The sequence below is a fragment of the Trachymyrmex cornetzi genome, unplaced genomic scaffold (genome assembly GCF_001594075.2).
Source record: "Trachymyrmex cornetzi isolate Tcor2-1 unplaced genomic scaffold, Tcor1.1 scaffold579, whole genome shotgun sequence".
In the NCBI taxonomy this organism is placed as follows: Eukaryota; Metazoa; Arthropoda; class Insecta; order Hymenoptera; family Formicidae; genus Trachymyrmex; species Trachymyrmex cornetzi.
In genome coordinates, this window is record NW_017299892.1 from 3,180,187 (window position 1) to 3,196,571 (window position 16,385).

At 39.6% G+C, this 16,385-nt stretch overlaps 1 protein-coding gene across 1 annotated transcript in view; it reads right to left on the bottom strand.

The window, feature by feature from the left end:
- Positions 1 to 326: 326 nt before the first annotated feature.
- The window catches only part of LOC108766231 (AF4/FMR2 family member 4), a 62,090-nt gene continuing 46,031 nt past the window's right edge, over positions 327 to 16,385 (bottom strand). Inside the window, exons 5-7 of the mRNA XM_018515394.1 lie at positions 7,381 to 7,542; positions 2,650 to 2,691; positions 327 to 2,008 (exon numbers count right to left, since the gene is read on the bottom strand). Of these exons, the coding sequence (XP_018370896.1) occupies positions 743 to 2,008; positions 2,650 to 2,691; positions 7,381 to 7,542 (1,470 nt within the window). The 3' untranslated portion in view covers positions 327 to 742. The remainder of the gene's footprint in view (positions 2,009 to 2,649; positions 2,692 to 7,380; positions 7,543 to 16,385) is intronic.

The following is a 16,385-nucleotide window of genomic DNA, read 5'->3' on the forward strand; positions in this document are numbered from 1 at the left end:
TTTAGCACCGGCGGAAGATTAATATCTTAGGACTGCACTTTTGTTTTTCTACGTTTTTCATTTCATCGATGTAGTCGAAGATTTAAATACGCGTAATTTTTTAATATCGAATAAAATTAAAGCTAATAAATTGCAATTCGTATTATATTTTGTATATAGTATAAAGAATTGTATATATATATATTATACTCTCTCTTTCTTTCTCTTTTCTCTTTAATACACTTTCATCAGCAAAATATAGAAAAATCAAATAACAACATATACATGACAAGAAGTTCACTAATCTTCACTATGTAATTTATGCCGAAAAGTATAACATTCTAGAACTAATTCGCACTGGGCATTGTAATTATTGTAATTATTGTAAACTAATGTATCAAATATCCATTTAGCTCAATTTTATGTTTTTTACTTCCACAAACGCTACTATTTCTAAACGCGTTTTTCATTTCGGACTGAAACTACAAAACTACAAAAATACAATTGCGAAAGTCTATTCAGAACGTAACAATTTTTACGATTCGTCCTTCATTCCCCGCAATTGAACACTAATCGTAAAGGTACTCTAGAATTATCTAAAATATCACTACCGTGATCGGTAGCAGCAATCATCATCAGCGACTTTCGCGGAATCGTTCGTTCGTTCGTCGCGAGGGAGAGAATGGAAGGTGCCCGAAGGAAAAAGGAACGGCACTTTCGTGAGAAGAGACGAGTCTTCCCGAGCCGGTAGGCAAGGATGTCTTTACGATGTCTTCATCTTCTTGTACGGTTGCATGATCACCCCAGAGCTGACGGGGATCGCTACCTGCGGCTGCGCCGCTATTGTCGCCGGGTTGCCTATCTGCGGTATCTGCGGTACACCTGCGGCCAGTACACTGGCTACTGCAGGTAGAACAGCATATGGATTCTGGACATAGGGATTGGTTTGTACGGTCGCAGCGCCGGGTATCGAGGCCTGGACATATGGATTCGGCAAGATCTGTTGCCTGATCAGAGAATATGGATTTATGGGGGTCGCTGTGGGTGGCGGTCTGGAGTACGCCAAGATACCCGCGGACAGCGGTGAGGTCAAGGCGCCCGGGATACCGGCCAGACTCGGGATGACAGGTCTGGGAGTCGCCGCGGAATTCATGAGATTTTGTTTATTTAGAGCGACGCCAGTGTAATTAAGTGCGAGCTGACCAATGCCGTAAGACTGCGAGACCTGCGAGAGCTTAAGGGCTTTAGCATAGTTTTTCTGGGCGACCTCTTTGGCGAGAGTCGCTGGATCGAGAGGAGCTGGTAATCCAGAGGCCATTCCGAGACTGTTGAGCATATTTAGGCTCGCCATATTGGAAGCAGCGTTATAATTGCCCATAGAGGTGATGTTCGTTATCGATGACATATTTGCCATGGAGGCCATAGAAGCCATCGAGGCCATGTTCACCATGCCAGGCATTGAGGTCAGGCTGGCCATAGAAGTCAATGGACTCATCGCTGGTGATAGCGCCAACTGGTTGATTTGCTGTTGTTGCTGTTGGTGTTGCGATACCTGCTGTTGCTGTTGTTGCTGCTGCAGAGACGATGGGCTCGAATGATTCAATTCGGGGGAGTTACGCGAATTTTCATCATGATTCTGCGTGGTAACCGGTTGCTTGTTATTGCCGTTACTACTGTTACTGTTATTGTCAGCGGTCGGAGGTGGCGGCGGCGGATTGTTGGGATCCATCAGCACGCCATTGTTGGCGTCAGCGCAGTTATTGACTGTTGCGCCAGCGGCTCCCTGGGAGGAGGAGGATTGCACCACTATCGCGTGGTGGTTGCTTTGCACGTTCGGGGGTTGCACGACCGATTGGTTAGAGGTTTGAGTGGGTAGGGGTGGTGTTCCAGTGTACTCACATGACACAGGCACGAAGGGCTGCTGCAGCTGCATTAACTGTTGATAGGTCGTCGCACCGGTAGGCTGATAGACCGGCACGCCGGACTTGTCGGCCGCCGGTCGTTTATACGGAACCATCCCTGGGAAGGCCTGCAAAAAGAATTGCAAAGAGATTCATGATTAGAATGAGTTTGTGACGCGAGCAACGTGGCCACTCGAGCGGAAGCTTCCTCCATGAAAGCCTCGACTCCGTTTCGGCCGGGGATACGATATATTGTTCTCTTTTGCGTGCTCATGAGTTTTCTTGATCCAGCTGTGCAGGGGACGTCGGGTTTGACATTTTCCACGACGAGGCGGTCAAAAGACTAACCTCTTTCGTCCAACACAATCAAATTCAATCGTAATTTGTAATAAATTGCTATTTTAAGATGAGTTGATATCGATGTATTGTTACAATGATTCTTTTGTCTTCTTTGCAAAACAGCAATTAGTCGCATGTACCGCAGCCGGAAGGAATCATATCTACCTCTCAGCGATATCATCACTGTTTTAGAAAGAAACGATCGCTGCTATCTCGTTAAATCTCGATAATGCTCCATTTTAAAATGCTTGCAAATTTAATGATAATTGAAAAAGAATTTTGTCAGTAGAATTTTTATATCTTGCTGTAAGAAATAAATATCTCCTGGATGGGGAGATAAATATTAATCGCGAGTATATAAATGGAATGATACGCACACGAAGAAATGGATCATATGAATTATGATTCAATGTTTAGGTTCTGCACTTACAAAGTTCTCGTAGTAGAACGACCCGACAGACTTCATGTCCATCTGCAACAAAGACAGGATCGGTTTCAACTAATTTCGAGGACGAGGCGCGTTGCGTCTGTATAATTGGATTTTCGAGACGGGAAACGAGAGAGGGTCGTGTCTCAAAGAAACGGGGGAGGGTAGACGGCGGTGGCGCGGTGGAGAAGGGTGTTGGACTGTGGTAGTGTGTAAAAGTTGTGCCGATGACGCAGCTTGCGGCGACGTTCCCAAACGACGACGTTTCGTTGTTGGATAACTGCAAAATGTTTCGTTCGTTCTTTCTTTCTTTCTTTCTTTTACACTTTTCCTCTGTTTCTACTATTGGGAGCGTGTCAGAAAAACCAGCCATTGTTAGTATCGAGGACCGTTGCGCGGCTCGATTAAAGAGAGACCATCGCCCCTTATATTAATAAACGATCAAAATACCGATCGGAAAACTGCACTGTCGCCTTCCTATTAAGAATATTGCGAGAGCGAAGAAGCAGGAATCGCGCTGTAACAAAGTTGTCGATGCTAATGTCCGATCTGAAAGCTTTTCGTTCATTTTCGCGAGATAAATGTGAAGACAAATGAATCTTTCCTCCTTTGCGAGCAAAACGGAGAGATTGAAGAGAAAGATATAAAGAGAAAGATAGAGAAAAAGAGAAAAAGAAAGAGCAAGGTCGACAAGAGAGATATTAATATAAAAGGCGCAGTTGGGCTTGGCTCGGAGAACAAAAGGCTTCGCGATACCGACGTGATGCGAAAGTTGCACAACACGGATTCACGAAAGCTGATATAGGCTTGCGGTGATACTTGGTGAGCGAGCACTTTGGTAAGTCACCTGCGCGAAACAGACGCGTGCGCAACAAAGAGGGGAAAGCCAAATCAAAATCTCTATCGAGGTGTAAAACACGTTCGAGTTAGAAGCTGCGGTAGACGAGATGCAAAAGCTCAGAAGCTGACTTATATAGTAAAGTGGCCGGGGTGAAACATATTGTCACAGCGCCACAGATACATACATATATGTATATGCGTGTTAACACGTGTTCCCGCGGTTTGCTCACCAACGAAACACTCGGAGTCGTAACGACGCACGGATATAATTTTCAAAAATCGCGGCTTCGTTTGCGTATGAACGACTCCGAACTCGCCTTTGACCGCCGTATGCGTTCACGATTAACAAAATCAATTCGTAATTGCGAACGTCGCCAGTAAGCGAGTGCGCGAAAGCGAATTCAGCGTCACACTGCGCGTTTTTCTTTGCTTAAGAATGTGCAACCATTCGCAGCTATATCACGCAAAAGGCAACGTGCCTTTCAACTCTTTATCATTCGTATCGAATGTTGCTGTCTACTAAGCCTGCTGAAAATATATAGCATTGTAGCAAAAGTTTTCACCGAATTTTTCGTTTCTCCGTATTAGAATATATTGTAAAACAAAAGCGCTTTAGAATCAATGCGCTTTAAAATTAATACATTTTACAAAGTAAAATATAGCATTATTTTTTTTAATAAATTTAGAGCCGGCTAATCTGACATAATTTAAAAAAATTGAGTATTTCTATCCAATTATGACATATATAACTCAAGTCATAAAAATATTCATTTAAAGTTTGCTAGAAAAAATATTTCGTTATCTTTTTGTACTACAGAAAACTTTCGGCTTCAAATTCATCAAAGAAAATCCGTAATTCCCATATCTTCTAATACATCTTGTATGCGTACAGCGAAAATGCATTCGCATTTGGCTGTCTCAGTGTTATCGCGTTTCAAAATTTTTGTTTTGAAATATTGATACATTTCTGCAACAAGAGTTTGCATTCTTATGAATTTATATGGATTCTATGCAGGCACTTCTTCTTTCTCTTCGCGTATTGAAAACTCGCGTACCGAAAATACCGAGAAGTTATGCGCGCTTTCTGAAGGAAGCCTCTATTTGTACAGCGAAAATCCATTTTCGTCCTGGCGCACGGAGTTAGAAAGTTGCACATGGATAAAATTACGTTTCAAACCCGAACAAATCTGTCGATCGCGCTTCAGATGCTGATTGACAGTATTAGCGACGGAGAGATAGAGAGAAAGAGCGAGATACGTACGTGATATATATATAAATATATATATATAAAGACAGAAGTAAAAGAAAAGGTAGTATTAAAAAAAGTAGCGAGTGTATGTAAGCGATCTACAGTGCTCTTTAGCAGACTCGACGTGACTCTAACGAAGACTAGGAAAGCCATCACGCGGACGGCAAATTTCGAAACGCGTCACGGCGATGAGGGCCCGCTCGACGATCCTCCGCGACAAGAACTGCCAAAACTTCGGTCATCGTCCAGAGCGTCGAGGGGATGACGTTACGTCCACCATCACCTCGATAGTCGCTTAAGCACAACATGCATCATCGGCGCAAGCTCAGAATTTACACAGATCTAACGCTCCGTAGACGCAGCACCGCGGTATGCAGGGTTCGCAGCATACCGCGAAAGTGCGAGCCTTTAAGGGCCTCACGACTCGCCCTCTTTACTCTCTTTTCCGTTTCGTTTCGTGAGGGGGTCCTGACATACGGAGATTAGAGTCGACGGTTTCCTTACCGAGCTCGCATCAAAACACGCGCGCACTTCCGCGCATCGATACTCGCGATATTTCTTTACATTCACAAGAGTTCTTTTCCATTTTATTAATCCTTTAACGTTGAGAGATCTCCAGTTCTTTACTCCTTTCAAGACTTTTTAATTGCTAAGCAATTCATTTTTTTTTTTTTTCATTGCAAATCATATCGTTGCTTCATTTTTTTTTCTTTTTCAAATACCAACATAATTCTGATTAAATGTCTCGGATAAATATTTTTTGTTAAAACAAGTAATCAATTATCCAAAGAGTATGCTGATACAATAAGAAAGCCACTATTCACACACTCGCATAAAATATGATAAGGAAGTAGAGAGAGATAACGCACATCGCGATCGTGTAGTTTTTGTCAAACATTAAAGGATTAAAGATAGACATATTTTTTGAAGTATATCATTTGCAATCTAATTGAAATTTTCCTCAAGTGTTTCAACAGTGCGTGCGTGTCTCGAAATGTAAGCGCGACCAACGAGCGGATGACAATCGTGATGAAAAGTGTACTCCTTTCACGCGATCGTAGATCCGCTAATTTCATTGGTCGGGGAATCGCCAAGGGGTAAATGTATGTTAAATCATATACTCGCTAGCCACGCTTAATGTTCCTCCGCATGGATAAAACTTGGATGGAATATGCACTTTGTGCACCCCCTTACAGAGAGGGATCTCTTTAAAATTCGTAACAATATAAACACGTGGCTAACGATTAAAAAAAAAAGTAGTAAGCGATCTATAAATACATTACGAGGCGTAAGCTCTGATACGAACAACATTGCAACGAACGACAGTGGAAAGCGAAACCAAGAGAAAAAAAAAAGATAGTTTCTAGAATCTTTTACGCGATTGTCTTTGGACAGAAATCGATGCGATGTCATGTACAACCCGAGAACGATACGAGACTAAACGTTTGAAATATAAGCATCACAGTAGAACGTTACAACTTTTATATCTTGCAAATCCTTTCGTGCCGACTTGTACTAAGTAAATTTAGGAAAATCTCTTTAATCAAAAAGGATTTCACTCGCGTAGTCATAAGTGACGTTTTGTTAATACTATAGACTTGTTTTTCAAACAAATTCATTTTTCGTTATCACGATTATTCATCGCGTTGCAGCACAAAGGTTTCAATCGTAATCACGCCGTATGTGACGATATCGTGAAGGTTTCTACAGTAATATTCTACAGGATGACACCGACATTAGAGGGGTTTCAATAATGATACCATATACAAGGCTCATAGAGGTTTCAGTTATGGCGCCGTATGTGACGTTATTGGTATTCTAGTACGTTTCAATCACAACACCATGTTGGCAGAAATGCGACGTCTCGTATCGTTAGGTTTACACGCTGTCGGCTGTAAGGTTTCACCGAAACGTTTCCGTTCTTTTCTTTCTATTCGATAGAGAAACAGCGGGACTCTTGTTAGAAATAAAAATGGAAGACAGGAGCTAGAGCTCTAAGCGCGCTCGGCAGTGTATTCACAATCGCAATAACTGTACTCATAACTTAAAGATACGACTACGTGGAATCTCTGGAAAATGGCCTGGAACCGTTTCGTCGCGGCCGCCTAAACTTTACCACGACGCAAACTCCGTAGCTTGTAGCACGAGACCGGCAGAAGCAAGGTCGATTACATTTACGACATAGAATGTCCGTCTAAACCTGTCCATTTGCAAAGTTTCGCGAATCGAGTACGAGTATCAGCAAGTACGAGCAAACACCAGTTGGAAATTCTACAAGATTATCACGAGATTATATAACTACCAGGGATTAATTTCTTGCATCCTGATTAACGATGTTGAAAATTTGTCAATATCGTAATTAGATAAACTAAACTAGCGACTAATGATAAACATAGCCGATATCTCTGACGTTCACGTAATCACGTAATATGCATTTAAAGTATCGTCAACATATTTTGCTGTATTGTAAATTTCTCGCTGATCTAAATATTTTCTTTTATGTCACGAAAATTTGGAAAAACATACGATATGCGCGTGTCAAAGGTTCTCGCGAAAACAGCCGCGAAAATAGATTGTCGAGGCCACTTTGCCAGAGTCCAGCTACGAAAAAAAGGAAAGTGTACTCCATGCATAAGCCGTGGTACCATTAGCAGATCATCATTGGAGTCGCGCATCCGCTTCTTGCCGAGCTCGATGCTCGCCATACCGGCGCTCTGAAGTCCTCCGGGCATCGCAGCTGCCGGCACTCCTGATACTCCGCCAGCCAACGTACTCATTCCCGTCACGTTCGTCGGCATCGTCGCCGTCTGCGTTTTTTCGTATCGTTTCGTTTCGCATTTATTATATATTTTTTTTTTTTCATTTTCACACGTTCGTTCGGTTTTTCCGATTTCACGTTTTTTTTTTTTTTTGAACATTTTTATACGTGTACACAGATTTCAGGTTTTTACAGCCGCATACACAGTTTTTCCGTACGTTGCCGTGCGTCGACCACATCCGTTTCCGTTTCGGCATTCCCGAGACATTTCCCAATCGAGACATTTTTTTTCATTTTTCATGTGTTAGCATATTTATACATATTTTGTTGCGTGTGTATCGTTGCGGCGGTCGTAGCGATGGTGGCATATACATTTTTCCGTACATTTTCGGCACATGCGTGCGGTGGCATCGGTCGATCGTGCGTATTATTTACGTTGGTTTTTATTATTTGCGTTGATACAGTTTTTTTTTTTTTTTCCGAGTTTCGGTCAGCAATATTTCGCAGGCGTTAATTGGCAGGTAGCGAAGCGCACGAAGGTATTGTCAGCAAGCATGTAGAAGCATCGTCAGGCGGAAGAGGGCAAGATAAAAATCAAAAAAAGAAAAACAGACCAGTTGAGGCTAAGGCAAGAAACGACAGTCGCGTATAATATTCTTTTTGACTTATGTAAAGAGAAAAAAAAAGAAACGAAAGAACACATACTCTTGCGCGTGCGTGTATGCGTGTATACGTGTGTGCGTATGCGTGTAGATATATGTCCGCGTACAAGTGTAACACGCTTGCGAGTTCACGCGTTACGCCGTGGCCCGCTATATCGCGTTTATCAAGCTACTTCTCTCTCGTCCTTCGTGAGCCGAAAACGTGCGCGCACACACAGAGGACAACACACGCGTAACGCACACACGCGCCACACGCATATACGCGCGCGAGATTTACAATATTTCTGCGTGGCTCGTGCGATCACGCGTAAGACGATACGTCCGCCAATACGTTATATCCACCGCGTATATAAATATACACCGCTCGAGTTACTCGCGAGTGTATCTCCGAATTACGTAACTGCTCCCGTTTATCACGTCGTTCAATCGCTTATCGCACGGATATCGTTCTCTTCTTTATCATTTTAATTTTCTACTTGTCTTTCTAATGCAAAACACGTCCGAACAAATTTCCAAGGTATAGCCAAGGATAGAAATATAAATTAGATGCAGATTTTTATGCGCGACCCAGATATCTTTATACGTTTCGAGGAACGTTTCGAAACTTCTGCGAGTGGAACGGCGAACGATTTGAATCCGACGCGCGATCGCAACCTTCTTCGTCCGATAAACGCGGCTATAACGATCACAAGTCCGATTAAACATTTATATTATTCTCAAAATTTTAAAAAGATACTTTTTCTTTTCATAAATCGTTGTAATATCCATTTTAGTACATAAAACCACGCTTCGTGTCAAAACACGATGGACTTCTAACGATCGGTAAGTTAAGACTTGCTTAATACATGCGTATTTTAGCTAAATAACGCATTTTTTCATTTTCTTTCCACGTTTATCGGCCTTCCACCGCGTTACTCTTTTAAAATGCATGTACTAACGCGACGACTCGCAGAAGGCAAGTTTCTACGAGACAGACGCGAGTATAAACACCACCGATTAATAGTAATAGCAATAATAATATGATAATGCTGCTGATAATAATAATAATGATAATAATAATAATTATAGCACGTTAGATAGGACCAACGGACGTAGCTGGCGTCAGCGTCAATCTGCGGGCTAATTGGCACTAATTCGTTATTTAATCGACATTAAGGAGAAAGACAGACAGAGAAGTGATATATCTATTTGGCCGAGCACATTATCTATATAGTGACTAAAAGAAAAGCGCAAATTTTAATAATACTGAAAAATCAGAATCGAACATAGAGCATAGGGAAGCACGTAGATAAAGGGACGCGTAGTACGAAAGAGAACCGGTCCCACTTCATCGTCCATCGACATCGGGCTTTCGGCTGGCGTTTCTGACTGCTGCAACACCTGCAATAATCGAGGCACTCTCTCGAAGTTGATTAGTTTTGCGTCTCTGCCTCTCATAATCTATATTTGCGTGTGGACATTCATGTACAAGATATAGGTGTATATATATATATACACACATATATATATATATATACACACACACACACACACACATATATGTGATATATGACTCTTTGGCTTCTCGCTCCACTTTTCTCTCCCGCTTTGCGTCAGCATCCATTCGCTCTTCCCTTTCGGCGTCTCCCTTGCGAAATGGAGAAGGCGATCGAGAGAGAAAGAGAAAGAGAGAGAAAGAAAGAGATAAAATTATACATATATATATATATATAAATAGTAAGGAAGTGGAAAAAGTTACAGAGAAATGCGTGCAAGAGACTATGAATGAAGCAAAAAAGGAGGGTCATTTTTTTTTTAGGACCCGTACTTCTCGTCTTTCTATCTTTACAATACCTGAAAAATTTACGAAAGAGACATTGATTTAGTTTATCAGTTAATTTACACCATCTCTCGCGAACATCCAAGTGTACGGTGTTCTCTTGTTCAAGTCTTCTTATTCAAGAACTCGCTGTTGTCGTCGGCATCTTCTTTAAGGAACAGGATAACGGTGTGTCGTGATAGTATTTCTGGTATATGTCTGTATAATGTGTGTTTATATGTGTATGTGTGACAGTGTGCATGCGCGTGTATATTTACATGTGCGATAATGATTTTGTTTTGTACAGATCGAGAATGCGCGAGCTATAGTGTAGCTCGCACGTGTCGTATGCGGTTTCAGTGATAGATCTGCACTCTTACGTGCTTGGGAACTTCGTGTCGTACACTTGGTAAACATTCAGGTATGGCATACCAATTCCGAAGAGTGCATCACGTCGCGACGATGCGGTTTAACATGGCCTTCGTTGGCGACGTCGTCAGTATTAGCATATCAAGGTTGATTGCAAGAGTTAATTGCAACTCATCATGATACATTATTAAAATATTTCGTATCGAAAGAATTTTAGAGCATACAAACAATTTGTACCAATCGAGATAACGAAACATTTTTTATCATATGTGTTTTTCTGTGCTAACATGTAATTTGTTATTGAGGTAACGATCTTGTTAAATTTTAACAAACAAAAGTAAGCCATAGCTATACGTATAATACTAATGTCCTTTTTTAAATTTCAGAATTACTAATTTCATAGATCTTTAACCTTTCGGAACTGATTGTATAAAACCCACTCATATTACAAATCTTTGTAAAAAAATTCAAACAAAAAAATTTTCTTGATATTACATTTACAAATATGGATTATTCTTATTAAGTCATTCATTCTTGTTATTTTGTCCCCTTAAAATTAATTAATGCTTTTTAATTAACATATATTAAATAGATCTCACAATGTAGTGTCAGTGACTGTTGTATCTATAATAAGCCATTGCCTAAGATTTAAAACTTAGATAATGGCTTATTGTAGAAAGCCTATATTTTGACGTCAGTTCCGGTAGGTTAAAGTCATAGGATATGTAGAAACTTTATCGAATTTAAAAACTAGAAACAAAACCTGCAGTTTAAATTTTCTCACGAGACGTCGAACCATCGATGGGCCATCTGAAAAAGGGAATAAAACTGAGAAAACTGGTAAAACAAACATTCCCCCCGTATCGTGGTCGTGTTTCGTTTTCTAAAAGATTCACGTCGGTCCGTAACCCCTGAGGCAAATTCGGACGGAGGTGATTCCGTCGGTACGCGGTATGCACCCTTGGGAAATTGAAAACCACTTTTAGAGAATGAGACTTCCCTGCCAACAAGCTGGTCTGCCGCAATCATCCATGTGAGACTTTTCCTCCATTGTGTCCGGGTGTGGCTGCAGATCTTCCGCGCGACGTCGCTGAAAGTCTTTCTCGCTCTTTCTCTCTCTTTTACTCCAGCTTTTATTTTTCTCTAACCGTTACTTTTCGGACTGGTTTTTCCCCCAGATAATGAACACGATCGTGTCCCGGAGACAAGTTCACGGATTGAAAACACGATGATTGAGTCTGCAGGAAACGGGGTATGTCCACCCCGCGCTGTTTACAAATACGTAATGACTTCGAAACGGTCGTCCAGTTGCACTTCGCACTAAACACGTTTGCAAATAATCCTGATCCAACCAATTATTCGTTCATTAACCGGATTGAACTCGTTAGTCAAATCGTTAACCTCCGACCCAATTTTCAACGATACGAATAATCCTCTTTTTAATTGAAATAATAATGCTATAATAAAAAAACGACAACAAGAGACGTATTTCCAGGTCAAAATCGGTTGAAGGACAACGACGGAGGAACGATCTTCTAATTTAGATCCTGCTTAATTGAATTAATCGAAAGAGCGAGTACGTCGCTAACAATTCTTCGTGTCATTCCGTGACTGCGAAAATTACACAATCTTCTCGTGCTTGATGCTAACGCGATCCCGCGCGATTGCGAAAATTAAGAGACAGATTTGACAACGGAAGTGGACAAAGACATTTTATCGCCTGGCCCACACACCTCCCAACAAACCCGTCGTATCTGTTCGTTCCTTCTACTGGGTTTTTTTTTTTTTTTCGTTGTTTTCTATGTATCTTTCGGGGACTCTTAGTGTAGCGTTTTTGTGTGGGGCAGCAAAAACAGCAGCGGGGTTGATAGCCGGGTTTCGTGCAGCACAGCTTGTCAGCAGGGTGGTGTACGTGTCATTCGTAAGAGATATCTTTTCTCAACTACATCTTATTTACAAGAACGTGATCACGTTCCATTTCCATTTCCTTGTTTTTTCTTCAATTCAATATCCAATTGGATCCAAAAATTCCTCCATTAACATATAAACAATACATGATTTGTATATGAACGGTGCATTAATAAATTCATTGAACATTGTATAGTAAGACTTGATACAAATTGTATAATTTTATATAAGTATTTCGTATTTATATAAGATTATCTAGTTATATTGGCCAATTTAAAATGCTATAATGTATTAATTTGTATGTTCACTTCGACAGATGAAATATCAATGTACCAATAATACAAAAACAAATATTTAATAGTATTTTTTTTTATATCGGAAGGAAATGGAACGTGCACACAGCTGCAAAAGTATTTGTAATTATTATGACCTAAGTACCGAACAGGTGATTGGTGTATTGCAACTAGTTCTTTGCACCTGGATAGCTGCGATAGGCTGCTAGAAAGAGAGAAATAGAACAGTGGTGTTTTGGTGATGTTAACAAGAATTTTGCCTCGTGTACTACTCACTACACACTACAGAAACGGCTGAACATCATACAGGAGATGTAAAATATGGACGAACACAAAAGCGACAAACATGGGACGAGAACTATACGATTGTTGGGAGAAAATCAAGTAATAATAAAAGAAAGTAATTATATTATAAGAAAATCGGGAAATAATCGGAAAAATTCAGAGGTAAGGAAAAAGATGTCGAAATAAACATCTGTATGGTAGTTATATAGGAGACGATATCACGCTCCATCTTTTGTTCATAAAACTAAAATGTAAACTGATTAGATAAATGCGTAAAGAAAGTATTATTATGGATTATATAAAAGTAAGAAAAAAATATTGTTTTGTATAATATCATATGTATCATCATTTTAGTATCGTGACATTTAGTCAAGTTTAATTAACAATCCACAGGTGTAATATTTGCATGACAGATATTATTAAATGACAAAGGTTCATCGTACTCCTAGCACAACTATCATATAATTCTAATACTGCGCAACAATTGGCCAATATTATTGATCCGTCTTAATCTGTCTTCGCGCGCGATAACATTGTGTATATAAATACATTCGTGATATAAATCGGTATTATATGTAAAACTCAATACGTGTTCAATAGTATGTGAAGCACGTAAAGGGACTATTGCTATCAAAGAAGAAGACCGGCGATGTACATACTCGACGTAGATTGGCGAAAAGCAGCGCAGCAACGAAAAGCTTCTTTTGACGCAAAACTAGGAAACTGAAAGGGAGGATGATGATAAACATGAAAGAAAAGAGAAAGAGAGAGAGAGAGAGAAAACTTGTGAGACTAAGAGTAAGAGAAAAGGAACTACGCTTTCAGGGGTATAGGAGAAACGAAATAGGAAGAAAACAAAGGTTGAAAAGGAAGAGGGAACAATGTGCGGTCGAGGGGAACATGCGTGCACTTCGAGTCTTTTGTTCTTCGCGGGCGACATCCTTAGCCTGCACAAAAGACTTTCCGAGAGTATCGCGCAAAGCGTATCGATATTCTCCTCTATCCGTTCGATTTCTCGAAATTTTTGAATTTTCGTCCGTTTAGCCGTATTTTTGATAGAAAAAAGTACAGTGGGACCGTTATATAATCGTAATTAAGCGATATACAGGAGATAGATAGAAAGTGGAGATTAACAATGTGAGAGTATAAATGGAGCTACCCTGGTAGAAATATATGCATTTTTCTTAGACCCATTCAATTATACTGTCTAGTATTACTGTATTCTCATTACGTTATAACTAAAGTACTGCGTAGGAAATAACAAGAACTTGATAGAGTTTTATTCAGTAGTTGAAGCATTTTCCTGATAAAAATAATATGCAATTTACGTAAATACTTGTCCAGTTATTGTCTAGTAGTATTAATAGATTATTATTAGTTAAAATAGCATAATCCATTTACTATCCTGTTTTTATTATTACTTTATTTATTGTTATTATTGTTATTGTTCTGTAAATGGATTCAGATTTGTATACAGTAGCTGTGGGCAAAGCGTCATATTTAGATTTAAATCCAAATATAGTTTTACTTCTCAGTTACTATAAACAGAGTTAATATGATTATTCAGTAACAATTAAAAAAAATGCATGAAATTTTTACCAGGGTAAAGTGATTAGAAATTATGTACGAATAAAAAAGAAAAAAAAATAGAGCAATTTTTTCCAAGCTTATTAGGCAAAAGCGCGATGTATTTTTCTTTTTTTTGCATTGATAATTTCCGATTATTTCTTAAAGTGCGGAATACTTGTGATTGCGAATTCATCTCGTTTGTAATATTAAAGATAAATTTAATGTAATGTAATATTTTTAATCGCAAATAACGAGATAATAAGAATGAAGTATGAAACGTATTTAATAAAATTTAAATTAATTCATTCCTTTCCGATAATCAATAGTTATGTATCTTTAGATACAATATACTGAATCGATATGTAACGTTACATTTGTTTCATGTTCTACACATGATATTTAACTAATTTATATTCTTTCAAAAATGAATAGGATAATCACTTTGAGTCACAAAGTATTCACACTTTACGGTATAGATTTAATAAATAATTTTTCTTAATGATAGAAATGCATTGCAACAACAGTGAAACCGCGATACACATCTCCGTCACTTTTCTTTCACGACAAGCGACATCAACACCACTGTACTTTGTTATCGCAGCCCAACAATGAAAAGGATAGAGCATCGGGCATTACTTTACCCTTTTTGACATCGACCAATTTTCAGCGGAGATAATTAAAAAAAAAAAAATGAAAAAAGAGACGACACACTTGCATGAAGCACACGCCACATGGAACGATCTGCGAGGTCGAGGCTGGAAAGAGGCAGAAAGGCAGAAAAAGAAGAAAGTAGAAAGGAAAAAAAGATTATTAGCGTTCACGGTTGACCCATTAACATGAAGAATTTTTATGTTTAATCTTGTAACAGAACTATACCGAGGAAAAAAATTTTATAAAAACGGCTTTTTTCATATATACTTTCATACATATTTTCATTTTTTTCTACGTCAACATATAATGTATGAATCTAAATAACGTTTCCCTGTCAACGTTTTCGTAAAATAAATTCCGTCACAAAAACTAGAAGCCTTTATAAAACCATTCATATTCATACGGATATTTTGTTTAATGGGACAATCGCTGACACTGAATATAGTGTCGGTGTTTTGACGCCAGAAACCATACGACACCATAAAATATTTTCTTGGATTACATTAAATTGATATCTTGCTTTTATTTGTTATGCTATATTCAACAATAAAATAAATTTCTGTCGCAATTTACCGACAATTAAGATGAAGAAATAAAAACAGAACGGACAATTTGGATGTGTGATAAAGAAAAAAACAACAAGGAAATCCTCTGTGTCGCCTAAAGAGGATCTAAGAGGCAAATAGTATGGACTTCGTTATAAGGAAAATGCTGGACAAATAGTCGTCAAATTAAAAGAAATATTTGGAGAGGACAGAACAAAAGTGCAAACAAAGATAGGATAAATAAACAAGAATTGGGAATAATAAAAAGAAAAAATGTAAATAGTCGTGAGAATTAATGTATCAAGAAAGAGGAAGAAAATGTGAGAAATGAAAGAAAAAAAGAAAAAGGTAGAAAAAGAAAAAAGAGAAAGAGAGATAGATAGAGAGAAAGAGAGAGAGAATGCATTACCGCAATGCTAGCCCGAGATTGTGCGGCCTTAATGTGGGCTTGAAGGTGCAGAGGGGGGTGGAAATAGCGGCAGGGGTCCCGATTGCATCGGCCCTTGACAGCGTCCATGCAGACCGTCACAGAGCCGTCCTCGTTCGCCTGCACCGTCTCGAGGGGGTGCGCAAACCGGCACTCCGTCTCGCCGCGTTTGCACGCCCCGCGTTGAAACTCGCGACATACCTACAGCAAGAGCGAACACGCATGGCATGGCACTCTATCTATGTGGGCAAAAGGGGTTTAGGGGCTATAGGCTAGGGGCTGGCTGGCTTGGCAGGGCCGGGGGCACAAAAGTCAGAGAGAGAGAGAAAGAAGAGAGAGAGAGAGAGAGAGAGAGAGAGAGAGAGAGAGAGAGAGAGAGAGAGAG